This window comes from Ursus americanus, chromosome 14 (assembly GCF_024610735.1).
Source record: "Ursus americanus isolate L20-20 chromosome 14, mUrsAme1.1.p, whole genome shotgun sequence".
In the NCBI taxonomy this organism is placed as follows: Eukaryota; Metazoa; Chordata; class Mammalia; order Carnivora; family Ursidae; genus Ursus; species Ursus americanus.
Genome location: NC_142140.1, coordinates 38,841,692 through 38,869,480, shown reverse-complemented (window position 1 = coordinate 38,869,480; position 27,789 = coordinate 38,841,692). Strand labels below are relative to the sequence as shown.

Sequence of the window (27,789 nt, the reverse complement as noted above, 5' to 3'; positions counted from 1 at the left end):
GCTCGAAGAGGCACCAGGTTTCTGGGAGTGAAGGACGCTACTGCTCACCGCCTTCTTCCTGGCTGCTCTGTCGTTTCAGGGGAAGTGAAAGTGAAAGTGAAACTAGACGGAGCCAGCTCCTGGTCCTGCCTCCAGACAGCTCCGGCAGCTGTGGGGCACAGGCAAAGTGGGACAGAGCTCTTGGCTGTCTGGCCTCTGGGAGAGCAGGTATCCTTTTTTTTTTTTTTAAGATTTATGTATTTGAGAGAGAGAGGGAGAGCAGGAACATGTGAGTGGGGAGAGGGGCAGAGGGAGAGAATCTTCAAGCAGACTCCCTGCTGAGCATGGAACCCAAGGTCATAGGGCTCCCTCCCATGACCCATGAGATCACGACCTGAACTGAAACTGAGAGTCGGACGCTTAACCGACTAAGCCACCCAGGTGCCCCAGCAGGTATCTGTCTTGAGGAAGGGAGCCATGGGAGGGACCCATATGGGCTGGGGGCAACATCTAGCTCCCTAGATGTCCCAAACCTCGGGCCCCATTCCCCTCAGTGTCGCTGCTGAGTGCTGGCAGGAACCCCCGTGTCCTGAGGACTCACCTGGTCCATAACACAGGGCAGAGCCAGTGCCATCCCAGAGGCTGTGGGAGCTTGTGAGGTTATGTCGTCCCAACCCCAGAGCCCAAAGCACAGATCCAGGTGAAGCCTGATATCTTTGGGAGTACCTACTTGGCCCTGGCCCACTCCTGAGGATAAGGATTCCCCCTTGCCCACAGCTGCCAGCTCAGGACCGATGGCAGTCCTGGCCGGCCAGTCAGGGAATGAGTCCTGGGACTCAAAGAGAATGGTCATTCTCTGAGTGCCAGACCGGAGAGTGGCAGCCATGGGGCAGCCGTGATCGTATGTGCCTGACTTTTCATTTCAACTTTTATTTTGAAATAATTAGAGACTCAAAGGTTGTTGCAAAAACAGTAGAGGTCCTGTGTTACCCATCCCCCACAGATGTGTCCTTTTGCCTTCTTAGGAACCTGGGGCCCGTTCCCCGGAGGGTGGACCACAGCTCGCCACAAAACTCCACAGGAGCTAAACCAGATGTGGTCATAAATTCTTTTTTTTAAATTGAGGTAAAATTCATATAACATTAAAAAAACCATTTTCAAGTGTACCATTCAGCGGCATTTTGTGTCCGCACAATGTTGTGCAGCCACTGCCTCTGTGTAGTTTCGAAACGTTTCCATAACCTACAGAAGAACACCCCCACCACGGTAAATAATCACTTCGTCCCCTACCCTGAACCCCTGGCAAATACTTAGATTCTGTCTCCAGGGTTTTACATAGTCTGGATATTTCTGTGAAAACAATCATACAAATCGTGACCTTTGATATCTGCTCTCTTTCCCTCAGCATGTATTTGAGTTTCATCCAAATTATAGCAGGTACAGTCCTCATTCCTTTTTATGGCTGAAAAATACTCCATCGTATGGCTTATGACGCTTTGTTGATCCAGTCACCTGTTGATGGACATTTGACTCGTTTCCACCATTGGGTCATTATGAATAGTGCTGCCAAGATCATTCTGGAACATGTATTTGAGTATTTGCTTTCAATTCTTTGGGGTATATACCCAGGAGTCGAATTCCTGGGTTGTACGGTAATGTTTAATTTTTTGAGGGACCAACAGCTGTTTTCCACCAGCAGTGTACAAAATTCCGATTTGTCCACACTGTAGCCAACACGGGTTTTTCTTTAAAAAACAAAAACAAAACGTATACCCATCCTAAAGAATGTGAAGTAGTATGTAATTTTTTTTCATTCAGTAAACATTTACTGGGTGTGTCATATGTACTAGGTACAGAAATCAGGGCCTGACTGTCTTCTTGTGACTGGCTTATTTCACTTAGCAAGTATCTTCGAGGTCCATCCATACTGTAACATATTACAGAACTTCCTTCCTTTTAAAAGCCACATAATAGTCCTTATATGTATGTACCACATTTTGCTTATTCATTCATTGGTGGATGGATACTTGGGTGGTTTCCATTTTTTAGCTATTGTGAATAATGGTGTTATGAACATGGATGTACAAATATCTCTTCGAGATCCTGATTCCAGTTCTTTTGGGTATATACGCAGAGGTGGAATTGCTGGATCATATGGTAATTCTATTTTTAGTGTTTTGAGGAGCTGCCATACTGTTTTGCATTTGACGTTTGACATTCTCACCAACAGGGCACAAGGGTTCCGATTTGTCCAAATTCTCTCTAACACTTGTTTTCTGGTTTTTAGATAGTAGCCATCCCAATGGGTGTGAGGTGGTATCTCATGGTAGTTTCAGTTTGCACTTCCCTAATGATTAGTGATATTGAGTATCTTTTCATGTGCTTATTGGCCACTCAGATATCTTCTTTGGAGAAATGTCTATTGCAGTCTTTTGCCCATTTTTTTCTCCTTCAAATTTTTATTTAAATTCTTGTTACCATACAGTACAATATTGGCTTCAGGAGAATTCAGTGATTCCTCACTTACGTACAACACCCAGTGCTCATTGCAAGTGCCCTCTTTAATACCCATCACCCTTCTAGCCCATCCCCCACCTCCCTCATTCCATCAACCCTCAGTTTGTTCTCTAAGAGTCTCACGGTGCGGTGCCTGGGGGGCTCAGTTGGTTAAGCGTTTGCTTTCGGCTCAGGTCATGATCTCAGGGTTCTAGAATTGAGCTCCTTCTCAGGATCCCTGCTCAGCAGGGAGTCTGCTTCTCCCTCTTCCCTCCCCCACTCCCCCGCCACTGCTCATGTTCTCTTAAATAAATAAATAAATAAAATCTCTTATGGTTTGTTTCCCCCTCTCTCTCCCCCTATGTTCTTCTGTTTCTTAAATTCCATGTATGAGTGAAATCATATGGCATTTGTCTCTGATTTCGCTTAGCATAATACACTGTAGATCCTTCCACGTCCTTGCAAATGGCAAGATTTCATTCTTTTTGATGGCTGAGTAATATTCCATTGTGTGTATATACTACATCTTTATCCATTCATCAGTTGATGGACATTGGTTCTTTCCATAATCTGGCTATTGTTGATAATGCTGCTATGAACACAGGGTGCACGTACCCCTTCAAATCTGTAGTTTTGTGTCCTTTGGGTAAATACCTAGTAGTGCACGTGCTGGGTCATAGGGTAGTTCTATTTTCAAGTTTTTGAAGACCCTCCATTCTGTTTTCCAGAGTGGCTGCTCCAGTTGGCATTCCCACCTTCAGTGCAAGAGGGTTCCCCTTTCTCTGTATCCTCGCCAACATCTGTTGTTTCCTGTGTTGTTAATTTCAGCCATTCTGACGGGTGTGAGGTGGTATCTCATTGTCTTTTGCCCGTTTTTGAATTGGGTTTTTGTTGTTGAGTTTTATAAGTTCTTTACATATTCTGGATATTATCCCTTATCAGATATATGACTTGAAAATACTTTCTCCTTTCTTTGGTTCCCTTTTTACCATGTGGATAGTGTCTTTTTGGTGTTAATCCTTTTTAAAAATGTTGGATAGAATCACCAGTGAAGATATCCGGTCCTGGGCTTTTCTTTCTTGTTTTTGTTTTGTTTTTTTAAAGATTTATTTATTGAAAGAAAGAGTGTGTGTGTGCCAATTGGCGGAGGGGCAGAGGGCGAGAATCTTCAAGCAGACTCCCTGCTGAGTGACGAGCCCAGCGTAGGGCTCCATCCCATGACCCATGAGATCATGACCTGAGCTAAAAACAAGAGTTGGACACTTAACCAACTGAGCCAGCCAGGTGCCCCATCTTGGGAGTTTTATGAACACCAATTCAATCCCCTTACTAGTTGCAGATCTATTCAATTTTTTTCTCTCTTCTTGAGGCAGTTTTGCTCGTTTCTGTATTTTTACAAATTTGTCCATTTCGATTAGGCTATCCAGTTTGTTGGTGTACAGTTGTTCACTATATTCTTATAATCCTTTCTGTTTCTGTAAAAATTGGTTACAGCGTCCCCATTTTCATTTCCGATTTTGATAATTTGTCTTTTTTCTCTTAGTCAATGTATTTAAAAGTTTGCCAGTTTTGTTGACCTTTCAGAAAAGCAGCTCCTGATTTTGTTGGTTTTCTCAATTGTTTTTTTTTTTTAGGATTCTCTCACTAATTCCTATGTGTGTATTTTATTCCATACCACCAAGCAATTCTCCAATGCCACCTGGGCGTCCTGCAATTCCACTCAATTCTGAGACCATCTACCTGGAGACCACCTCAGACCCAGTGCCTGCTCTGGCACCAGTCAGCTGCTTTTGCAACTGGAGCTGCTACCCCACAACCAAGAGGAATGGGGGATGGTGGCTGGTTCAAGCCCGGCTCTTCCTTCTTCGAGTACTTTCCTAGCTGTCTGATCAGGTACCAGAGTTCTGAAATAGTTGATTACAATTGCTCTTTCCACTTCTTTGGAGTTAGGGCTGGCATAGTTGTTTTGTTACTATTTTGTAACCGTCACCACCATCTATTTTAAAACTTTAAAATCACCCCAGGGGACGCCTGGGTGGCTCAGTTGGTTAAGCCTCTGCCTTCAGCTCAGGGCATGATCCCAGGGTCCTGGGATGGAGTCCCATGTCGGGCTCCTTACTCAGTGGGGAGCCTGCTTACCCCTGTGCCTGCTGCTCCCTCTGCTTGTGCTTTCTCTCTCTGACAAATAAATAAATAATCTTAAAAAAAATTAAAAAAAAAAATGAAATCACCCCAGGCAGAGGGGAGGGGGGTGAAATAGGTGAAGGGAATCGAGAGTACCCTTATTGTGACGAGTCCTGAGTAATGTATGGAAGTGCCGAATTGCTATATTGTACACCTGAAACTAATATAACACTGTATGTTAACTATCCTGGGTTTTTTTGTTTTTTTTTTTTAAATTTTTTAAGTAGGCTCCTTGCCCAGCATAGAGCCCAAAGTGGGGCCTGAACTCATGGCCCTGAGATCAAGACTTGAGTTGAGATCAATAGTTGGATGCTTAACCACCTGAGCCACCCAGGCGCCCCAACTATACCGGAATTCTTTAAAAAGGGGGGAGGGGAGTTTACGTAGCAAGAAAACAAATCACCCAGACAGAAACTCTCTAACCATGAAGTAACAACTCCTCACTCTAGCCCCTGGTAACCTCTATTCTACTCCAGTCTCTATGAATTTACCCATTCTATATACCTCATTTAAGTGAAATCATACAATATTTGTCTTTTGAGTCTGCCCTATTTCCTTAGGGGTCATCAGTTCTTAACCTGCAATGCTGACTCATCGGGTTCCTACAATTGGGAGGTTAGTGCTATTGTCCCCACTTTAAAGAAGCTGAGACACAGAGAGGCGAGGTAGTTTGCCCAAGATCACTCGGCTGCCAAGGAAGGCTACCAGGCAGCCACTGACTGCACCCTTAACCCAATGCTGCACTTCCCCTCACCAACCCTCCTTGGTTCGAGGCGGCAGCAGAGGGACCCAGCTCCCATAACCAGCAGCATTACTTTCTCGCCGTGATGCTCCCCCAGGTGTGCTGGAGGCAGCTGGGCATGCTCAGTCTGAAGCATGAGGGCACTCACCTTCATCCCCTGCGCCAGGCCCATGCTGGGCCCTGCAGAGACAGAGGAACCCCGGTGCAGTAGTGAGAAAGGGAAGTGTAGGAGACCTCAGCCAAGCTAGAGGTCACAAAGGGAAGTCTAGGAGAAAGTGCTCTTGAAGTTAAGACCCAAAGGTCACTGATTATTTGTTTTGCTTGCTGGGAGTTCCCTGTATGGCTATATCTGTTTACCCAATTGCTTTCCAGCCTATGGCATTTGGGCTGTTCTGAGGTTAGAGACTGTGGAGTGAACTGCAGTGATCTCTTTCCTGCTGGACTCTCCTTGTGCCCTATGAGGGGGCACATGCCTAAGGAAGGGTAGGACTACTGAGTCTGAGTCTAGGTGAAGGTCCCACTTTAGAAAATTATGCCAAATGGTCTGCCAAATTGTTGATGCAAATTTGTACTCCCAGAGCCATGAAGAAAAGAGTTTATCTTTTTTATTTTACACAGAAATCTTTCCCCCCACCCATCCTCTCCCCACCACCATCCTCTCACTCCCCAAGCTCGCCGTGATGGCTCTGGCCATGCCCAGCAGCAAGTCAGAAGCAGGCAGAAGCTTGGGCAGGCTGAAACTGCCCGAGAAGCTCCAGGCACTTTGGTCCACCCAGTCAACAAAAGACCTTAGTCTGGAGAACCAGAAGCAGCCCAGCCCCATCTGGCTCTGAACAGGAGCCTCTGACAAGGAGGAAGTCCTGCTGGTCTCACTTCAGCAGCCACACGTAGGCCCGCTACGGCAGACCCGGTGTGGGAGTGGGTGGGCATGGTAAGTGCAGGAAAAGCATAGTTTCTGGGCCTCACCCTCACCCCCTCACCCTTGGGGCTGGTCCTGGAAGAGGGGCCATGCCCCCCCCTCCCACCCCCGGGGCCAGTCCTGGCCTCTAAGTTGGAGGCATATATCTGGTCATTGATCCGGCTCACTGTGCTCACTACCACAGGAAGGTGTCCAGCCTGGCCTGGGAGGCAGGGAGCGCTCTCCTCATCCCCACTCTCTGCTTAGTCTTGGGCTTGGGTTTCACAGGCAGTGGGCGGATCATAGTCGTGTCAGTCTGAAGAAGATGTCAAGGAAGAGGCCTAAAGAGGAGACTGGGCAGCCCAAAGGCCTAGGCTTGGGGTGGGCAGCTCTGCTATACTGAGTGAGGTCCAGCTCTGCACACCTGAGGCTGTAGCCACTGCCAGGCTGGGGGCTGGGGGTACAGGTGAGGGACCGTGTGGCTAGCTCAGCTCAGCCCAATGTCACAGAACAAGGATACAGGTTGGATGAATTTTGTCCGACCTCCAAGTCCATCGAAGCCTGTCCTTACCTAAAGTAAAAGGAAGAAGCGAGCAGGCCAGGCTAATAGGCCAGGGGGCTGGCTTCCCCTGCACCTCCCCTCCCCCTGAGAGGGCTGGCACTTGCCCCTTGTGGGAAGCCATACTCACTGTATCCGTGCTGCGACAGGGCTCTGCCTTGGCCCTCTTGGGCTGTTTCTGGCCTAGGACAGCATTCCGGATGAAGACAGGAAAGGCACTAGCCAGCTCCTCATCTGGCTCTCCTACGCAGCGCTGGCCGCCCAGTGAGAGCTGAGACTCCTGGAGGGGAGACCCCAAAGCCAGCCTCCATGAGCCTGATGGCAGCAAAGGAGGGGGTGAGTCGTGGTGGTGGAACAGGACCAGGATCTCTGACGCCTCACCCGGGGCAGGAAGGATAATGAGTAGAGTTCCCAGGTAGCTCCAAAGTGCTGCAGTCCTGGGCCAGGAGTGAGAGGGCTCCGGCAAGACCCTGCCCTCTCAGAAGCCCAGCTTCACACTCGGTCCTGGCAAGGGTTGGATGGTGACTGCCTGACTTCTTCTGGGAAGCCTTACCTGCTTGGGGCCTTTGGGCATCTTCTTGGGGATGTCCTGAACAGGAGAGCTGTGAGAGTGAGACATGAAGGCAAGAGGCAGGTGAGCAAGACACAGGGCCGGGCAAGCCAGGCTTAGCACGTGGCCCTCGGGGGGCCACCATGGGGCAAGGCTGCTGTAACAGCTCTGTGCTGGGCAAGGCCCCTCGGTCAACCCCACCCCAGTGCGGGTCTGTGAACAGTTGGACAGTCACAGCTGCCACAGTGGGGAGGGGAAAATTGGACCACTCTCCAATTTTGTGGCTTCCACTCAGAGCCAAGCCAATTCCGACGCTCCCCAAGGCCTCAGGCACCTCACCATGTCCTGGCTCTATGTGGGGCTGGAGGCCCGGCTGATTCACCACCCACAGGAGGAAAGCCAGTCGTGTCCCGATACGGGCAGAAGGCACCTTGTGAGCTCATACTTAGCTGCAACTGCCCAGAGAGGGGCCACTACCTCCATAAGACCCTCGGGAGATAGCTCATAAAGTGCTCCCATCACCCAGGGCTAGGCCGTCTTCCTCGATAACCTGTGCAGGCAGGGTCTGGAGGCAGAACTGATCATGGCCCCAAGCCCTGGTCGTTCACTCCCAGCTCCAGAACTAGCCACAGTGTTCTCATCGCATTTCTGGGGACACGAGAAGCTGAATACCTTCTCCTGGCATTTTCCTGGGTGGGTAGAAGGATGGTAACCTAAGGCTGACCCTGTGGCTTCCCTGTAGCAAGATTGGGCCTGTCAGCTCTGGACCCCTCCACTCCTGCCCTCATAGCCTGTGGTAAGGCTACATGACGACCATGGGAAGATTCTCCACTTGTTGCAAGTTTGGCCCTGGAGAGGCTGATCCAAGGTGGAAGCATCCTGGGTTCCCTCAGCCTCCCTGCAGGCCCTAAAGATGATAAAAATGTCTCACCCTTTACAGCTAAACAGACAACATGAAGAAGCCAGGGCGTGCAGCAGGCACTTGTAGGTCCCCTGATGGCAGCCCACATGGCCAAGGGTTGCTTTCCACTGCTCCCAGGCCCGGCCCTGTATGGCACCCGTGCCTCCAGCCCCGAGGGCGGGGAGAGGTGGAGAGCCCAGCTGGCTCTCCCTTTTGCCCTCTCCCCAGGCCTCTTCCACCTCCACTGCCTTACACCTCGATTTCTTTCTCTCATGTCCAAAGTCTCTGATTAGGAGGAAGCCCGCTTAACCCTTGACCCCCATTCCTGAGTAGTGTATACCTACATGTACCTGCGGGAGTAGTTCTCGTCTCCCTGATGAACCATACTTGGCCTACCTGGCCAAGCAGATGACTTCCCCATTCCCAGTCCACTGTGCCCCTAATGCATGTCCCACCCATCCCACTGCAGCTCCCCACAGCTTCTTACGCCTGCCCCTGTGGAATACCCCCTTAGGTGGTGGGGCCCTGGGCTCCGTGATTTGAAATGGTCCAAAGCATGAGCCCAAGAGGCACACATGGAAGAGGAAGTTCAGAGTCCCTGGCTCAGGACTCTGGTGGGCAGGCATTCAAGGTATGGGAAGCACCACCCCCCAACATCATCACCCCAGACCTGCCCCTACTGAGACCCCTGTGTTCTCTCCAACTCACATCACAACACCTTTGCTTGAAGGCTGATAGTGATGACCAAAGCAAGAGAAGAGCTTTGCACAGGGTACTCAGAAGAGGGAAGAAGAAGTGGTCAGAACCAGTCATGGCCAACGCCAGGTGACCCTCACTGCCCTGTCAGCCACTCGGAGTGACGAGGGCAGGGCCTGCAGAGACCTCTTGGTCATCCTTTCTCGAGGCTGTGGACAGGGCCAGGGACTACCACTTACTGTGCTATCTCTTGGGAGAGCTTCTTGGCACGGCTGTGATGGATGCTGGAGGGCTGGGACGGAGGGGTGTCGACATCAAAGGTGGCATTGAGGTCAATGTCCTCACCGAAGGCTGGTCGGCGAAGCTTTGGGCTCAGCATCTCCACGGGGGCTGGGCTATAGGCAGAGTTGTCCTGGTTACTCTGGACCACTGTGGCAGTCCAGAAGGACAACAGTCCCTGAAACATCAGAGACAGCTTGGTTCCAGGGGTCTGGAGCCCATACCTGGCTCAGGGCCACCCTGCAAGGAAGCCTGACTCTCTATGGAAAAAAACGCTTGGTTTAGTGCTTCCATCATTGGACCAGTGAAAGTCTTCAAGACGTGGAAGGAAGCAAGTAAAACACACACAAAAGCCAAGTGTCCAAACAAAAGTCTGCCTTTTGACCAAACAGCTGCATTTCTCAGAAAGCAGTGCAAGGGGCCAGAGATGTGACCACAGATTGATGTAGATGGCAAATGGCACAATACTGGAAATGGTCAAATGACTCCCCAGGGGGCTGGCACTGTCACAGCCTGAATATGATGCAGACATTAAAGTAGTGTTTCTGGAGAGTAAACTTAACAACGTGGGGAAATGCTCATATATTACATTTAAAAAGTAATACGAAACTCTGTGATAAAAGAAAAAACAGACAAGTTGGACTTCAAAGAAATTTAAAATTGTGTACATCAAAAGACACCATCGGGGCACCCAGGTGGCTCAGTCAGTTGAGCATCTGACTCCTGGTTTTGTCTCGGGTTGTGATCTTGGGGTCATGGGATCGAGCCCTGCATCGGGCTCTGGGCTCAGTGCAGAGTATGTCTGTCCCTCTCTCCCCTACCTTCATGCTCTCTCTCTCTCACAAATAAATAAATAAAATCTTAAAAAAAAAAAAAAAAAAAAAAGACGGGGCGCCTGGGTGGCACAGCGGTTAAGTGTCTGCCTTCGGCTCAGGGCGTGATCCCGGAGTTCTGGGATCGAGCCCCACATCAGGCTCTTCCGCTATGAGCCTGCTTCTTCCTCTCCCACTCCCCCTGCTTGTGTTCCCTCTCTCGCTGGCTGTCTCTATCTCTATCGAATAAATAAATAAAATCTTAAAAAAAAAAAAAAGACACTGTCAACAGTAAAAAGGCAACCCACAGGATGGAAAAAACTATTTACAAATCATCTCTCTCATAAAGGACTAAAATCCAGAATATAGATAGAACTGAAGCTCCATACAGAAAACAAACAACCCAGTTCAAAACTGGGCACAGAGCTCGAACAGACTTTTCTCCAGAGAAGATCTCCAGAGGGCCAGTAATCCCAGGAAAAGATGCTCAATGTCTCTGGTTGCAAATCAAGCCTACCATGCGATCCTGCTTCACAGCCATGAGGACCGCTGCTAGGAACACCACCACCCAAACAAACAGAAAACAACAAGCGTTGGTGAGGATGTGGTAAAATTGGGACCCTGCGGCGCCCGGCTGGCCCAATGGGTGGAGCAGGTGACTCTCGATCTCGGGGTCATGAGTTCGAGCCCCACGTTGGGAATGGAGATTCCTTAAAAATAAAATCTTGAAAAAAAACTGGAATCCTTGTGTACTGTTGATGGGAACGTAAAATGGTACATCTGCCGTGTAAAATAGTACAGCGGTTCCTCAAAAAATTAAAAATAGAATTACCATATGATCCAGCCGTTCCACTTCCGGGTAGACATCCAGAGCTGAAAGCAGGGTCTCAAAGAGATTTGCACAGCCATATTCATAGCCGCATACTTACAACAGTTAAAAGGCGGAAGCAAATGTCCATCCACCAGCGAATGTATAAGCAAAATGTGGTACGTACATACAACGGAATGTAAGTCAGCTTTAGAAAGGAAGGACATACTGACACCCGCTACAACACGCATGAACCCTGAGGACATTACATTGAGGGAAGAAAGCCGGTCACAAAAAGACAAATACCAAATGATTCCACTTATATGAGGTTTTTAGAGTAGTCAAAATCATAGAGACAGAAAAGTAGAATGGTGGGTGCTGGGGGTTGGAAGATGGGTTATTGTTTAATGAGTACAGAGTTTCAGTTTCTCAAGATGAAAAGGGCTCTGGAGGTGGCTGGTGGAGACGACACCACAACATTATGTGTGTAATGCCCCTACTGTGCACTTGCAAATGTTGCTGAATTTGTCATGTGTAGTTTACCACTGGATTTGGGAAAACAACTCTATGGAAAGGACAACTTTGGTGCGCACACATCCCTTCCCCCCTTTCCCCACATACAGAGAAAGGACTAGAAGAAAATATACCACACGTCAACAGCGACCTCTGTGCTAAGTCCGTATTTTCCAAATTGTCAACAATGAATGTGTTGTTACTTTTATAATGGGGGGTGGTGGTATTCTGTTAGAAAATTGCAGCCACTAGGATTTTTCTAGCCCACCCTAGCTCCTGTGGTCAGAGAACTCTGGGCAGTGGCAGGGCAGCCCCCAAACATCATCTATTTCCTTCCCTTAGGGACCTTGTCATCGGGGCCACCCAAAGCCCTATCCCACTGCTCAAGGACAGAGGGATGCACGGTGAGGGGACGAGTCTCTGGCCGGGAGCCCACTGGGGCATGCAGATCGGAGGGAAGGGAGCCACCCGCACTGATCTGGGTGGGTAGGCAATGTGGGAGGCTTGGACTACCTCTTCCCTTCCCTGGCCTGGTCCCTGGAAGCACTACCCCTTCTCGCCTGCAAGTGAAAACAAAGGTTGCACAAACCCACCTCAAACCAGGGCCACGCTGGGTGCTTTGCCTCCCCTTGGGGAGCCACGGCATAAAGCAGCAGCCAGGAGCGCTCGTGGCAACATGTCTGTGGTATCTGTTCATCCGGCCGCTATCTCCCACCCCAGCAAGTCGTCTGCCACTATCTCCCACCCCAGAGGGTCAACACACCTCACCACAGCCCGCTCACCGCAGCCGCGCCACACGCCCCCGCCAGCCCGAGCTGCACGCCCTAACGGCTCCCGCGTGCCCCAGCCCCGAGAGCCAGGCTCCCCCCTCACTGAAGCCTCTAAATGCAAATGGCACAAGCGCCACTTTTCTTGTCATGGGATTTGGCCTGTCGTGGTGTGTGGCGGGGGGCGTTTGGGGGCTTCGCCATCTAACCCCCCAGTTTGTCTACCCCACTGGAACACAAACTCCGAGAGGACTGAGGGCCTGACACGCAGCGCGCCCTCAGCAAGAACCTGTAAGAGAAGTCTCGGCCTCGCTCCGACGGGGGATGGTAACGAAAGTAAGCAAAGACAGCTATGCAAAGTCCCTGGGAGCCTAGAGGCAGCCGTCACTGGGGACGCCAGGCACAGAGCACACGCGTGTGGAAATACCCTGAGGCCCACGGCGTGGGCAGTGGAGGGAGCACTGTGGAGCTTGTAGACCGCAGTCTCGACTGGTATCCTGGGAAAAGGATTTTTACTTCCTGCCTCGAGGCAGTTTGAGTTCTAAATGTGTGACCGCGGGAGATGGTCTTTGAGACTATCAGCTCCCTCTGAGCCAAGCTCCTGACAGGGCCCTTGCGCTACCTGGGGCTTTCAAGCCGGCGTGGCCAGTGGGCTCTGAGGGCGGAGTGGGGAGGAGGGACCAGATGCAGAGTCTAGTTTGTCCAAATCAGCAACACGCTGGACCTCACAGAGTCATGTGCCCCTCACGCTCCCCCAGCCGTCTCTCAGTCCAGCCTAAACCGGGGTGGGCAGGTAGCTCGAGCTCGGTGAAGAGACCCTGGGGGGGGTCTGAGGTGAAAAGGACCAAGTACGGTTGAGGAACTAAAGCTACGATGAGAACGCTGGCTGTAGGCACTCACTCCCCGGTGCAGAAGCTGACCAGGTACTGTGGCGGGGGAAAGAATGTACGTGTCAGGAAGCTGGCTGAGGAACACAGGTCAAGATGCGGCTCCCCTCTCCTCAGAGCCGGGTGTGTACAACATGTCTGTAGTATCTGTGTGCGGCGCCTCAGGCTCCGGTAAGAGCCGAGAGCACTTCTGTGGCCCGTGGCACCTGACACAGCGTCTAAGTAAATACTCCCTGCGCAGAGGACGGGGAGCGTACTCCTACCGAGGAGGCTAGGGAAGGCTCTGCAGGGCAACTGACCCTTCGGGGTGCACAGAAGCTGACAAACAGAAAGGCACAGAGGCGGGAAGGCCAGATACACCCTGCTGTGTTGAACTGTGGCCGAGCACTAACGGTCCACGAGAGCCCACGGGCTGGCTCCGCCAGTGCTTGAGGCACGGTGCCGAGAGGCCCGGGAGGGTTTGGCAGGGCAGAATGTCGTGAAGCCCGGGAGCTGATAAGCTGGGCAGACAGGAGGAGCCGGAGGCTGGGTCACCAGCCTCAGCTGGAGGTAGTGGCCCCGGGGACAGGATCAGGAGGCCCCACAGGGGTTAGTTAGACGGGCAGACTCCAGCAACTGAGCGGATGTGGGGAAGAAGGAGTGTAATGATTTTCCAAAGGACATTGAACAGTGGCTCAAATTAAAGGCTGGGCCACTGGGTTATGTGCTTTCCGTCTGGGCCATCCGCTGGGCAGCCAGGCAGGACAGTCCTGAGATGCTCTTAGCCAGTCGGCTTCTGGGAAACACTCGGGAGGAATGGGCAGCCAGTCCGGGCAGGAGCACCCATCCCTCTGCCTCTTGGCTCCCTCTGCCGGCAGCTTGAATGCACACATTCCTGACACCAGCAGGGAATTATTTTGGTGACTGGTTTCGTGTTTGCTTCAGAATCTGGGGCAGACAGATGCATTTGGTAAGCATTCCATAAACAGGATGCGTGCAGACCGTCAATGCTCCTGCCCCTTCCCTGCCCATCCCTAGGTCCTCTCTGGCCTACCTTGGCCTTTTCTTGTCAGAGCCCAGAGCCTGCTTCAAAGCTGTTTTCCAACTAAATCTTGGCTGTGTCCCAGGGCAGGAGGCCCACAGCCTTCAGGCCCACATGGACCACCCACCCGACCAAAGCCAGAAGTAGTGAAGACCCTTACCAGGGAGTTCTTCCACCCCCCAGAAAGTCAACAAACCTCTCTAAAACCAGGCGGTTGACCGTCTCACTGTCCACTGGGGGCAGGTTCAGGGTTTCCTGCAGCATCGTTAGCTTTTTTTTCAGGCTCTTGGGGAAGAAAAGAGAAGACTGTGAAAGGAAGGCTGAGGCAACAAGTCTGGAGAGACTGTCAAGGATGTGAACAACATGCACGACAGGCAAGCCCATTGGGAACAGAGCAAGGCCTGAACCCCCAACATCCTGAACCCCCGGGATCAGCCAGCCTCAGAACCCCTCTCTGGTGAAGCCTCTGCTCTGGCGAGGCTGTATCCCTAGGGATATAGGTACAGGACAGACTGTAGGGAAGACCCGTGGTGCTGTCTGTCCTCTACTAAGGAGGCCCAGGCTCCAAATGAGGGCCAAGGTGCACACCCCGACCCACTCTGTCCCAGGAGGGTGCAGGGAACCCAGAACCACCGCCACAGACCGGGCACAGGTTCCTAGGCTCCTGGAGGACACACATAATGACCCCTCGTTCCCGTCTGGCCAAGGATGTCCCTTACCACGATTTCCTTGTCAGCACTCTGTAAATCCTTCTGGGCCGACTTCAGCTCCAACTTGGTCTGGTCTAGTTCAGAGTAGACTGTCTGCAACTACGAGAAAGTATAGGGAGGAAAGGACAGGCCAGCAGGCAGCCGTGTGCTCTGTCCCCACCTGCTCCTACCCAGAGCGTGCTCACGGGAGCCCAGGGTCCAGAGGAATCTGAGGACAGATGGGGAGACCCTGGCTTTGTGGGGCCTGTCCATGCCTATCTGGAGCTGCCCAGGAACTAGGGTTGCACTCTACACCTGACAGCCCACGGGTGCACCGGGCCGAGATAAAGCAGCTGTGCTGACTGAACGGGGTTCCAAGGACGTTCCTCCTGCTCTGGGCCTGGGACTAAAGCAGACCCCTGACACAGTCACACTTGGGCTCTGTGCTGTCCAGCCCGCTGAGAGGTGCCCAGGAGCCAGGGAGAATAGAAGTTGTAAGCATGCACGTATTGGCGGGGATAGCCGCGTGACCTGCCACCCTAAGTGGACAAGCCACAGAGCCAGAGCCAAGGCCCTGGAACCAGTCTCTGTGAATCACCCACGGTCCCGTGGAGTCTGTCGCACCATGAGGCCCCATGGCTTTGCTCAGGAGACAGCAACGAGCACGACAAAAGGATAGCCACCTCTCCCCTCACCTTTTGCTCCCCACAGTTACCTTGCTTTTGGAAGAAAACAAGTCCTTCTTCAGTCTGTCCGCCAGCTCCCCTGAGGCCTTCCGTGCCTCTTTTAGATTCTCATACTCTCTATGCCGGGGGGGGGGGGGGGCAGGAAAAGAGACGTCAGAATGGGGCACCCTGGTCAGACCGCACCACAGCACCACACACAGAGCCCAGGCTGTCCCCTCAGCCAGTTCTCAGGCCTCCTCTGACACCTGAGCCCAACAGGGTGGTGCTGCGGAGGGTTGCTCAAGGAGAGCGGGAGAGTCTCTGTTTCCCGCTTGTTCTGCAGGCACCAGTGATTGGACAGGGTGCGCGGGAAGGCCTGCCCTCCCTAAGGCCTCACGAAGAGGCCCCCTATACCACCTGGCCCTCATAGGAGACATCTGGGATCCTCCGTGCCTGTTAGCCAAGTGCCCCTTCCCCCCAACCTCACACCCACAGTAGTGGAGAATCTGAGCAAAGTTTTGGATGCAAGTCAGGCAGAGTCGGGGAGTGCTGATGGGAAACAGGCTCCACTCATCATGATGGGGCTTATAGCTCAGAGAGTGGTGTCAACCTTCTTAGAAATTACATTTATATTCACAGTCATTCTCTCAATAACCCAATGAGGCAAGTTTTCACTATCTCCATTCAGGAAGCTGTGGGTCCAAAGCTAAGAAACTGGCTCCTGGCCACATGGAGAGAGGTGGGGTCAGGGTTCAAACTGAGGCAGCGAGTTCCCTTAACTCTGCCTGCTCTGCTTTAGAAGAGATAGGCAGCAGAGAGGGTGCTGTGGCTTAGCTCCTGGACAGGGCCAGAGGGGCCAGAGTACACACTTCTTGAGGGACACGCAGTACACAGCCAGCTGCTCCACCGCTGACTGTCCCACACCCATGTCTCGGATCATCTCCTCCACCTCGGGCCGCTGGCTCTGGAGTAGGAGCTCAATCCTGAAAAACACCCGGCCCACGGCATTTAAAATCTGGAGGCTGATGGGTAGGTACCCAGTGCAGCTCTGCCTTCCTTTGCTGCTGTTGCTATGGTGACAGCCTGGCCTGCCAGGATGCTTTAGCAGGCGGGTCTACCCAAAGACAAGCCCTACAGCAGAGCTGAACACAGCTGCAGGGACGCTGCTGGGGAAGAACAGGTGCTGACAGGTCCTCAGGGTTAGGGATCCTTGGAGAAAGGTCTCTGGAGCAAGAGACCTGCCAGGTCACTGGGCCACGGGCAACAGGAAAAGGGAAGACTGAGGCGAGGGGCCCCACGGAAAGCGGAGGGCCCACCGAGGCCGAGCGAGGCCCACACCCAGCTGGCCTGAGCCCCACATGGCCTACGGAGATTTGAGCCACAGAGGGAATCCAATCCCTACTGCAGTCCTGAGAGCTGGGCCCGCGGGGGAGGGGGGGGGGGGCGTAGGAGCCAGGGCAGAGAGCCGTCCCCAGCTCCAGGCTCACCGTTCCATGGTTTTCATCTTGCTCCTGAGTCGGCGTGCCTCCTCCTGGGCTTGTTTGCTCTCGTCCTGCTGCTGCTCCAAGTACTTCATCTGCTTCTGAAGAGCAAACACACCCATGCCTACCTGTTGTTTGGACGATCCCAGGGACCATGGCTAAAGTCATCCCGAGAACTCTACTCTAGAACTGTCTGCTTTTCCAAATGCTGATAACCATGTGTCCTCAGTCCCCAGGGAGGAAGGCTCCTGGGCCCCACTTTGGCCTGTGCTTTTTCTGCTATGAGGCCCTACGCCAACTGCTTCCTCACCTCCCTGCTTGCTTACTCCTAAGATATGTCTTACCCCAGGCACGTCCCACTGCCGCTATCTAGACGCCCACTGTGGGCTGCCAAGGTCCTGTGGCTTAAGGGCCCCTGGTGCATGTCGTGCAGGTAGCTGAAGAAACACAAATCCAGGTCTCATTATCCATCATCTAGACCCAAGGACAATTATCAATCAGGACAGGAGAGCTGAACCAGAGGCAGCTGGCCAGGCTGCCCTCAGCACAAAGGCACTCCATCTCTGACCTGGGAATGCCATCAAAGACGCCCGCTCTGCAGCCAGCTACTGATTCACTCCTTCCCTCCCACCGGCCAGGCCACGTGATCCAGCCCAGCCACCAAGCAGGAACAGAGACAACGAACACCCTGGGGCTCTGTCTGTTCACAAAGATGGCTCCCTTCCCTTTCAAATGGCATCCAGCAAGGACTGCTCTTTCTTACGAGGCCAGAATATCAATTGCGGGTTCAGATCAATCGCCTCATGCCCCTTAGAGAGCAAGAGGCTCACCAACCCAGGCTGATACAAAATTCATCTGGGTCTAGAGCGGCTTGCTCTGCAGGCTTTGATCTGCCCGGTCAGCTCAGCACAGCTGACTTCAAAGGCCCCCTGCTCCTCCCTGGGATGCTGTTTGATCTGGCTCCAGAGAGCAGCCCAGCCAAGGACTAGAGTGCTCATGGAAGGTTCTTCAGTCTGGTTTCATCAGTGGAGTACAAACCACTTTGGAAACAAGGTCCAGCCTCACTGAGGTCTTGGCTGAGCTGCCCCTCTGAGAGGCGCTGGGCAGGCCTCACCTCCTCAGACTACCTAGTACAAAACCCATCCCTGCAGCTAATATGACCCTTGGCGGATGGGTACGATATGGGAGGCCCGGGCAAGAAGGGATTTGCCTCCATTTTATAACCGCACAAACGAAGGTAAGGACCAAGGCAGAACCAGAAGATAAGCCCAACCGACTCGTGCCCACAGGACCCGGGGACCCACCTTGAGGGTGGAGCATAGCATTTCGGCCTTGTCTAAAGCCTTCTGCAGAGATTCCACGGTGGCGTTGCGCTCTTCCAGCGTGTCCCGCAGGGTGTCAATGATGGCCTGGCTGTCCCTTTTCTCCTTCTCTGCAGCAGGGGTGGGAAGGGGGAAGGCCCATTCACCCACCGGCGTAAGAACCTGAGCCCTTGGGCTCCAGCACCGCACCCCGGAGCCAGGTAAGGAACAAGTCTGGTCAGCAAGCTGGGCAGCCCGCTTCTCTCTCTGGCACGCACCAAACTGGGGAAGCTAAGCCAGAGTCTCTTCATTCAGGGCATGAGACCCTCTTTCTACTGCTTAGAACTCCTTGCGTAGGGGGCGCCTGGGTGGCACAGCGGTTAAGCATCTGCCTTCAGTTCAGGGCGTGATCCCAGCGTTATGGGATCGAGCCCCACATCAGGCTCCTCCGCTATGAGCCTGCTTCTTCCTCTCCCACTCCCCCTGCTTGTGTTCCCTCTCTCGCTGGCTGTCTCTATCTCTGTCGAATAAATAAATAAATAAAATCTTTAAAAAAAAAAAAAAAGAACTCCTTGCGTAAAGGTTTCCTGCTCCCATGGGTCTAGTTAATTCATCATCTTAGAACTCAAGCAGGTTTCCTGCCAAACTCAGCAGCCAAAGCCTCTCCTAGAAATACTCTGTCCAATTTGGTGGCCCCCTCCCGGCCACGGTCCTGGGCAAGAAGCTCAGACAAAGAGCAGCTGCTCATCTGGCCTAGGTGGACAGATTGAGGCACCTCCCTTTCCTCTGCTTTCCTGCCAATCACAAGAGCTGGCAAAACTCTTGGATATACAAAGCAGGGAGAGTCCCAGGCTTCACCAGAAGGCTGGAGGCATTCCTCCCAGGGCCTCTCTCCCAAGCACCTAGGTCAGGGGCTTCCCAGGGCCCCTTATCTCTTACTAACTCACCTTTCTGGGAAAGCTGGGCTCTGGTATTATCCAGTTCATTCTACAAGGCAATATCCACAATAAGCAGAAAGGCATCATACCTGGCTTCCACACAGCATCCCAAAAGGCTTGCAGGGAGATCCAGGAGGGGGCAACGAGGCCTGTAGGTCCAGGGAGGCACAGACCCTGCTATATGTCACGGTTGAGCCAAGCCAACAGTGGAGAGATACGTCTTGCTTTATCTCTATGCTTTTTTTAAAAGTAGGTAAGATGGAGGAAAATAATCTCAGGTACAAGACCCTGGGACAGGGAAGGAGGCAGAACAGGGGCAAGAGACGTGAAGTTGGACCTGTGTGATCAGTCTCACAGCAGAGCCTTCCATCACTTCCTTGGCCCTGTGGTGGCCCTCACACTCTCTGGGCTTCAGCCGCACTCACTGAGGACACAGAGTTGGGATGGCCACGGGGAGTCACCACTCCTTCCCTTGGGTCACTACTCCTTCCCTCCACCCCAGGTCCTGCTTGCTTCACAGTCTACTTCTCTCCAAGCTCTGAGCTCGCTCTGTGTACCACAAACCTTCCAACCCTAATAAGGTAGGTAAGCTGGGACAAAGTGGTGTCTCTGGATGAAACCTCACACGTGCTAGGCTCTAACCAGACTATTCTGAGGGTCAAAAGAACCTCTCAAAGCCTGTGCATAAGTTACAGAGCCACTGCCACAGAACCACTGAGAGGCCGGGGCAGAAATGAGCCCATCTCCCATTCACGAGTCCAGAACACTCAACATCCCTGTGGGCAAGAGAAGTTTCCCATAAGCAGGAAAACCAGGCACTGCAGGACTGAAAGGCTTGGCCAAGGGTTCGTGGTGGCAGCTGGATGGGATCCAGGCCAATCTTCCCCCAGATCACCCTTTCCAGGTCAATACAAGACTCAGAATTTCACATGTGACCGATACTAAAGCCCAGCCCAGGTAGATGGATAAGCTCCCTGCTGTCAAAATCCCCACCCAGGACTCTAGGGCAACAGCTTTTGGTGGCTGGGTGGCTCAGTGTAGACAGAACATCTTGGAGTGCAAGTGGTGGGTGGAGAAGGGCAGGCATGGGCTGCCAGGGAATGGACACCAATCTAAAGCTCCCCCAAGTCGCCTGGCTCCCACCCCTAAACAACGTGCCTGCAAGCCCTTGCTCCAAACTACTCAAGATGTTGCCTCTCTGTCTCCTAAATCTGGCTTTGAAAGCCAGAAAGAAACGAAGCTGCCTTTGTTGTCTTTATCACAGGGAGGCCGAAGCTTAAAACCAGGAGCAGTTACCATGACGATGAACATGCTGGCTTCGAGCACAAAAGCTCTACGTTCTCGAAGCAGTAAGGTTCCAAGGACATCACGGCACCCTGGCGCCAAGGCCAAATGAACCCTGGGCTGACAGATGCCCAGCAAATGAACCCTCAGAGGCCAGGGGCGTTGCGAACCCCAATCCCACTTCCTCAGGAGGTTTGGGCCAGTCCTTGGTGCACAAAGAAAGTTAAATCTCGGACTTGAAGGGAAGAAGTGTAGGAGGGAACCACCCATTCTCCCCTGAGTTGCGGGTTTCTGCCCTGGCTCACATCCTGATTCCAGGGGTTCTGCCCTCCATTCCTGGCCCGGGAAAGACTCGGGCACCTGGACATATACCAAGCTTCCCCACAGTTTTGAGGCACAGCCAGGTTTGTGAATAGTGGGTCCACACACCTTCCCCGGCTGAGGACCAGAAGAGTTTTCTGATCTGTCTCTAGCTGTCCAAGCAGCAAAGCGGGCTGGGAAGGAGGCTGTAGAACTCCTCCAGGTAAGAGAACTGAGGAGAGACACTCTGGCCTTTGGTGGGAATTGCTCTGAAATCCCAAGGGGGAAGGCTCGGTCCTGTGGCTCCTTTCTTCCCTAACAGTGTGTTTCTCCAATGACCAGATCTTATCATCACTTTTCCTCTGCTCTCCTCTCCTCTGCCTTGAAACCTTGACGAATCGCCCTTCAGACTCCATCTCCACAGTCTACACACCTACCATGGGAGGGAGCAGAAAGTAAATTCTCAGAGGGCTTGGGATTCAGTAGAATGACATAAATCCCGGGTACCTTTAAGAATTCTGCATCTAAGACACTCTCCTCCTCTTGGGCAAGGTCAAAGAAGAGCTTATTGATAATGGTTCTTCTGCCAACCTGGATGGAAGGACAAGAGAGAGTATGTCACTATAGCTGGGTCGTGTGCAAGGACGACAGGGATGTACGTGCAGCTTAACATGCAGCCAGGCCTGTTCTCGGGCCTCACTTTTCATAGCACATCCCTTGGAATCAGATGAGCTCTGTAACCCTACAGGAACCCCACGCGGATGCCACTGGTTTGGTGGTTATTAGAGTCATGTCACTGCAGACCCATGTGGTAACTGTTCAAAAAACTCCCCCACTCTAGGTACTGGGCATTGAGGATGGGGAAAGGCAAGGAAGGAGGCCAAATTTACCGAGGTGAAGACCGGCTGGGCAACAAGTCCATCTGCCAGCTACCCTTGGGCATAAGCAGGCCTCCTGAGCCACTCAAAAGCACAAGTAAGGCTTAATCAGCCTCAAACCATGAAGGGTCCAAAAAGGTCAAAGATATTGTTCAGTTTCAGAGGTCTTTCCTGATTCCCGCTCCCTGGCAAGGAAAAGATATCTTCAGCTGAGGTGTTTTCTCCCCATTGCCCTCACCTGGATTCGGCACTGTGGGCAGGTCCGACTTGGTGCTGTCTCAAACCACTGAATTAGGCTGGAATGAGAAGTAGAGAAGCAGACTGATGAGCCATTGCTTGGATAGAGACATACAGGCCAGGCAGTCCCCCTGACCACAACAGTGTCTGACTTATTCCTCCTCGATCTGATGCCTGACCACAAAGGAGGGCGGTATCACAGGTGGTACAGCACGTCCCAAGGGGCCTCACTGGTACAGGCACTCTGACCAGCTGGCCCTTTTTTTGGCCTTGTTGGTGTGGCCCTCCTGACCCCTAAGCTGCTCTTTTGTCAACATTCGAGGCTCTGACGAGGAGGGAGCAGCAGCCAAAGCCCAGGGTCCCTCAGAGATAAGGATTTTAACAACATCCCCACTTTAAGCTGGGACTCCAAAGGGCTACACTTTCAGCATAAGGGTAAAACTAGAAGTAAATGCAAGTAGTGGTAAAAGCAAAATACAGTCCAGCTTCGTATCGTCTATCTGAGTAGTCCAACAAAACCTCAAGCCTTAAAGTCTAATTAGTCTCCTACTATTAGACTCTCCCACGAGGGACCAGGGAGAAACAGAATCCTTTCTGGAAGATAATACCATCATCCCAGGCCTCAATTTTTTTCTATAAATAATTTTCCATATATTAGGTACAAGATCAATTCAAAGGTAGCCAGGCACAATGGAATATTATACAGCAATGAGAATGAATGAGTCTACAACTAAGAACAATATTATGGATGAATCACACACACATAACATTGAGGAAGAGAAGCCAGACACAAAAGAAGGTATATCACGTATGACTCTATTTATATAAACATTTTAGTTTTTTTAAAAAAAGTAAATAGACAAGGAAAAAAGCAGTACAAGTACAAAGCAGAGCATATGCACAAAGACTTCAGATATGGGAATTGTCAGACACAACATAACACAGTATCTTAAGGAAAAAAAAATCAAGACTGAAAACATCATTAGAGGGGCACCTGGCTGGCTCAGTCGGTAGAACATGTGACTCTTGATCTTGGGGTTGTGAGTTTGAGACCCGTGCTGGAGGCAGAGTTTATTTTTAAAAAGAAAAAAAAATACGTCAGTAGAGAACTACAGAATAAAAAATGACATGGCAGAATTTAATAAGAACCAAACAGAAATTCTAAAACAAAACAAAAAAAATGGCCAAAATTAAGAATTTGATGGACGAGTTAAATGGCAGTTTAAGCACAGATGAAGAATTAGTAAAATGAAAAGATAGGTCAGAGAAAAACTGAGAATCAAAAAGATGGAAAAATATACAAGGGATGATAATAGATAAAGAAAATACTGTGAGAAGGTCTAGAGAATATAATAAGGAATTCCAAAAAGAAAGCATTAGGTAGGATTATGCACTTTCCCCAAGAAGTCCATGTCCTAATTTCTCAAACCTGTGACTATTTCATGTTATATGACAACAGTAATTTTGCAGATGTGATTAAGGATCTTGAGGCAGGGTGCGCCTGGGTGGCTCAGTAGGTTGAGTGTCTGCCTTCGGCTCACGTCATGATCCCAGGGTCCTGGGATGGAGCCCCATGTTGGGCTCCTTGCTCAGTGGGGAGTCTGCTTCTCCCTCTGCCTCTTCCTTCAGCTTGTACGCTCTTTCTCTCTCTCTCAAATAAATATATAAATCTTTATAAAAAAATAAATAAATCTTAAAAAAAAAAAGGATCTTAAAACAGAGAGATTATTCAGGTGTGCCCGCATGTAATCACAAGGGTCCTTAAGTGAGGCAGGAATGTCAGAGTCATACAGAGAGATCTGAAGATGAAAAATGGGGCCACAAGCCAAGAAAGGCATATCCCCACTTACAAACATTGACTATAACCTGGTAAACCTATTTTGGACTTCTGACCTCTGGAACTCCAAGATAATAAATCTGTGTTTTATTTAAACCACCAAGTTAGAAGTAATTTGTTGTAACAGAATGAGAAACTAATATGAAAAGAAAAGAGATAATGGAATAGAAACAATACATGAAAAGATAATGGCTGATAATTCTCCAAAACTAATTAAAGAAACCATTCAACAAGTTAAAGAACCATAATGAATCCCAAACAGGATAAGTAAAAAAACACTAACTAAAAGAGAGCGGAAGTCCTATGTTATTGTCGGACAAAATAGACCTTAAGTCAAAAAAGGTTACAAAAAACAAAGAAGGACTTTATATACTGATAAAAGGTAAAATCCAACAAGAAGAAATAACATTATAAACATACATTTACCTAACAACAGAGCCCAAAAATATATGGAAGAAAATTGGACAGAATTAAAGAGAGAAATAGTTCTATAATAAAAGTTGGAGATGTCAATAACCCCCACTTTTAATAATGGACAGAACAATCAGACAAGTAATCAATAAGGAAATAGAGGACTTGAACAACACAAACCAACTAGATCTAACACACAAATACTCCAGCCAATCACAGCAGAATACACATTTCTCTCAAGTGCACACAGAACATTCTCCAGGCTAGACCATGTGTTGGGCCACAAAGCAAGTACTAATAAATTTTAAAAGATTAAAATCATACAGAGGATCTCTTCTCATCACAATGGAATGAAACTGAAAATCAGTAACAGAAAAAAACTGCCAAATTCACAAATACATGGAAATTAACACACTCTTAAATAACTGATGGATCAAAGAAGAAATCACAAAGGAAATTAGAGAATACCTTGAGATGAGTGAAAATGAAAACACCACAAACCAAGACATATGGAATACAGTGAAAGCATGCTAAGAGGGAAGTTGATAGCTGTAAACACACACATTAAAAAGAAAAAAAAAAGACATCCACTAGATAACTATTATAAAAAACAAACAAAAACAGAAAATAACGTGTTGACAAGGATGTGGAGAAATTGGACCCTTGTGCATTGCTGGTGGGGATATAAAATGATGCAGTCAATGTGGAAAATAGTAAAGCAGTTTTTCAAAAAATTAAACATAGAATTACCATAGGATCCAGTCGTTCCACCTCCAGGTATAAACCAAAAGGAACGAAAGCAGGGTCTTGTACAGATACTTCTTTTTTTTTTTTTTTAAGATTTTATTTATTTATTTATTTGACAGAGAGAGAGAGACAGCCAGCGAGAGAGGGAACACAAGCAGGGGGAGAGGGAGAGGAAGAAGCAGGCTCCCAGCGGAGCAGGAAGCCCGATGCGGGGCTTGATCCCAGGACCCTGGGATCACGACCTGAGCCGAAGGCAGACACTTAACGACTGAGCCACCCAGGCGCCCCTGTACAGATACTTCTTTTTTTTTTTTTTTTTAAGATTTTATTTATTTATTTGACAGAGATAGAGACAGCCAGCGAGAGAGGGAACACAAGCAGGGGGAGTGGGAGAGGAAGAAGCAGGCTCATGGCAGAGGAGCCTGATGTGGGGCTCGATCCCATAACGCCGGGATCACGCCCTGAGCCGAAGGCAGAGGCTTAACCGCTGTGCCACCCAGGCGCCCCTGTACAGATACTTCTAAACCAATTCATAGTAGCATTACTCATAGTAGCCAAAACATGGGAACAACCCAAGGTCCATTAACAAGGGATAAACAAAATGTGTTATTTCCATACAATCGAATTTTAGTCATAAAAGGAATGAAATTCTGATACATGCTACAACATGGATGAACCTTGAAAACATTACGCTTAGTGAAGTAAGCAAAACTCAAAAGAAGAAGTATTGTATGATTCCACTTACGCAAAATACCCAGAATAGGAAAATTCAAGGAGACAGAGGGTAAAATAGAGGTTTTCAAGGGCAACGGGGAGTGGGTAATGGACAGTTGTCATTTAATTGGTACAGTGTTTCTGTTTGGAATGATAAAAAAGTTCTGGAAATAGATAAAGGGAATTAAGAGGTACAAACTTCCAGTTATAAAATAAATAAGTCATGGAGATGAAACGTACAGCTTAGGAACTATGCTCAGTAGTACTGTTGTATGGTGGGCGCCTGAGTGGCTCCGCCGGTTGGGCATCTGCTTTCCGCTTGAGTCATGATCCCAGCGTCCTGGGATCGAACCCCACATTGGGCTCCCACTTCTCCCTCTCCCTCTGCACTTTCTCGCGCTCTCTCTCTCTCAAATAAATAAATAAATTTTTTTCTTAGATTTATTTATTTGACAGAGAGAGAGAGCACAAGCATAGGGAGTGGAAGAGGAAGAAGCACACTCCCCGCTGAGCAGGGAGCCCGATGGGGGGGCTCAATCCCAGGATCCTGGGATCATGACCTGAGCCGAAGGCAGTCGTTCAACCAACTGAGCCACCAAGGTGCCCCATAAATAAATAAAATCTTAAAAAAATATATTGTTGTACGGTGACAGACGGTGACCACAATTACTGTGGTAAGCATCAAGTAATGTATAGAATTGTTGAATCAATACGTTGTGCATCTGAAACTAATACAATATGGTATGTCAATTATATTTCATCTTATAAAAGAGTTCTGAATTGGCTAGTCCACAGCTGCTAGGGCAATCTTTCCTCACCAGCTGTACATTCCAAGGGTCAGCAGGATGCCTGGATCAGGGAGCACCTCTTTGTCCTTCCATGTTTGTTTGGCTTTTTTTTTTTTTTTTTTAAGATTTTATTTACTTATTTGGGAGAGAGAGTGCGAGAGATCACAGGGGAGAGGGAGAAGCAGACTTGCTCCATCCCAGGACCCTGAGATCATGACCTGAGCCAAAGGCAGATGCTTAACCAACTGAGCCATCCAGGTGCCCCCTTGCCCTTCCTTCCATGTTATCTTGGGTTTCTTGGCGTCAGTGAATACACTGGAGTGTATTGGTCAGAGTGTCTGACCAACGAGATGACTCTGGGTGGAATAATCCCAAACCATCAAGCAAACCACAACAAATCAGATAGCCAGAAGCCTACCAGTTTATCTCGAAGAAATAAAAGGCCTCGTTAATTTGGCGAGAGTTCACCTCCGCCCGAACTAATAATTTTGAAGTCACATCTCTCTGCTAGCGGATCAAGGAACCCCCTACGTTATCTTCACCGAACTAACTCTGTTTCTCTGGACTCAGTTCAGCTGTCACCTTCTCCGGGAAGCCTGTCCAGACCCGCCTCTGCCCATGCCGGGAACCTACCGTGAGGCTCAGTCTAGTGCCGTCTTAATCACCTGTCTGGGCTCCCCCCGGGGACCCGACACCCCACAGTTCTGTAGCGTACCAGGCCGAGAGCCTGGCCCCGCCACTGCGGTCACTCACCACTGCAGGTGGAAGGTGTGGCCGCAGTGGATGGCGGCCACATCTCGGGAGTGGTCGAAGAAGTCGGAGCAGATGGTGCACAGCGCACGGATAGGCATGATGACCGGTCTAAAAGGGATCAGGCAGCCAAGGAAACCTCCACCGCTCCGGCTTCGCGGCCGCGCCCCTGCGTCCCCCACTGGCTTCAAATTTGGCTCCACTGAGCAACTTCCGGGAACGGACCGGAAGTGGTAATAGGGAACATGGAGGCGGAGCCTGGGTCCGGATTGGAAGAACCATGGGGGCGGGGCTTAACGACCGAAGAGAATCCTGGGGCTGAGCGCGGGACTGGATCTGTCATCAGTAACGCTCCAGTGGCTCCCGGAAGCATTCGGCAGGTACCCGCAGCAGCTATGCCGCCGCCGAGCCCCTTTCTGGGGCAAGACAAGACATTACGGTGCTAAGCCAGATCTGGTGCGAGGCGCGCCGGGCACGGGCTCCTCAGCCCTGTTCTGTCAGGGCAGCCTTCTCTGCACTTCGGGAGAATCGAGAAGACCGAAGCCGCAGGGGAGTGGGACGATGGTCCCCGTGGAGAGCGGTCCCCTGGGTTCTGGGCACTGCTCGACCGTGCGCCCGGCAGCCCGTAGTTCCCACAGACTAAAAGAATGCTCCACCCTCTCAGCCCTGGGCTCTGA

At 50.5% G+C, this 27,789-nt stretch overlaps 1 protein-coding gene and 1 long non-coding RNA gene across 4 annotated transcripts; one reads left to right on the top strand and one right to left on the bottom strand.

Annotated features, from left to right (window-relative positions):
• The first annotated feature begins 66 nt into the window (after positions 1 to 66).
• LOC148108944 (uncharacterized) lies at positions 67 to 10,169 on the top strand. Its single transcript, XR_015726678.1, has 2 exons — positions 67 to 207; positions 1,005 to 10,169. It is a non-coding gene; the product is annotated as an uncharacterized LOC148108944 (long non-coding RNA).
• TRAIP (TRAF interacting protein) lies at positions 5,992 to 27,344 on the bottom strand. 3 transcript variants are annotated; one of them, XM_045807160.2, is made up of 15 exons: positions 27,116 to 27,344; positions 21,867 to 21,924; positions 21,258 to 21,341; positions 19,176 to 19,215; positions 18,232 to 18,359; positions 16,934 to 17,028; positions 16,316 to 16,429; positions 15,497 to 15,584; positions 14,812 to 14,901; positions 14,289 to 14,377; positions 9,245 to 9,400; positions 7,412 to 7,460; positions 6,989 to 7,138; positions 6,820 to 6,870; positions 5,992 to 6,615 (listed from the first exon to the last, which is right to left on the bottom strand). In XM_045807160.2, the coding sequence occupies exons 1-15, from the start codon at positions 27,211 to 27,213 to the stop codon at positions 6,496 to 6,498; spliced, it is 1,410 nt and encodes a 469-aa protein (XP_045663116.2). In that variant the 5' UTR covers positions 27,214 to 27,344; the 3' UTR covers positions 5,992 to 6,495. The 3 variants fall into 3 exon arrangements, with proteins under 3 accessions (XP_045663116.2, XP_087723163.1, XP_087723165.1); XM_087867037.1 differs by having other exon boundaries at positions 6,518 to 6,615; positions 6,820 to 6,902; positions 27,116 to 27,341; XM_087867039.1 differs by lacking the exons at positions 5,992 to 6,615; positions 6,820 to 6,870 and having other exon boundaries at positions 7,037 to 7,173; positions 27,116 to 27,341.
• Positions 27,345 to 27,789: the final 445 nt, after the last annotated feature.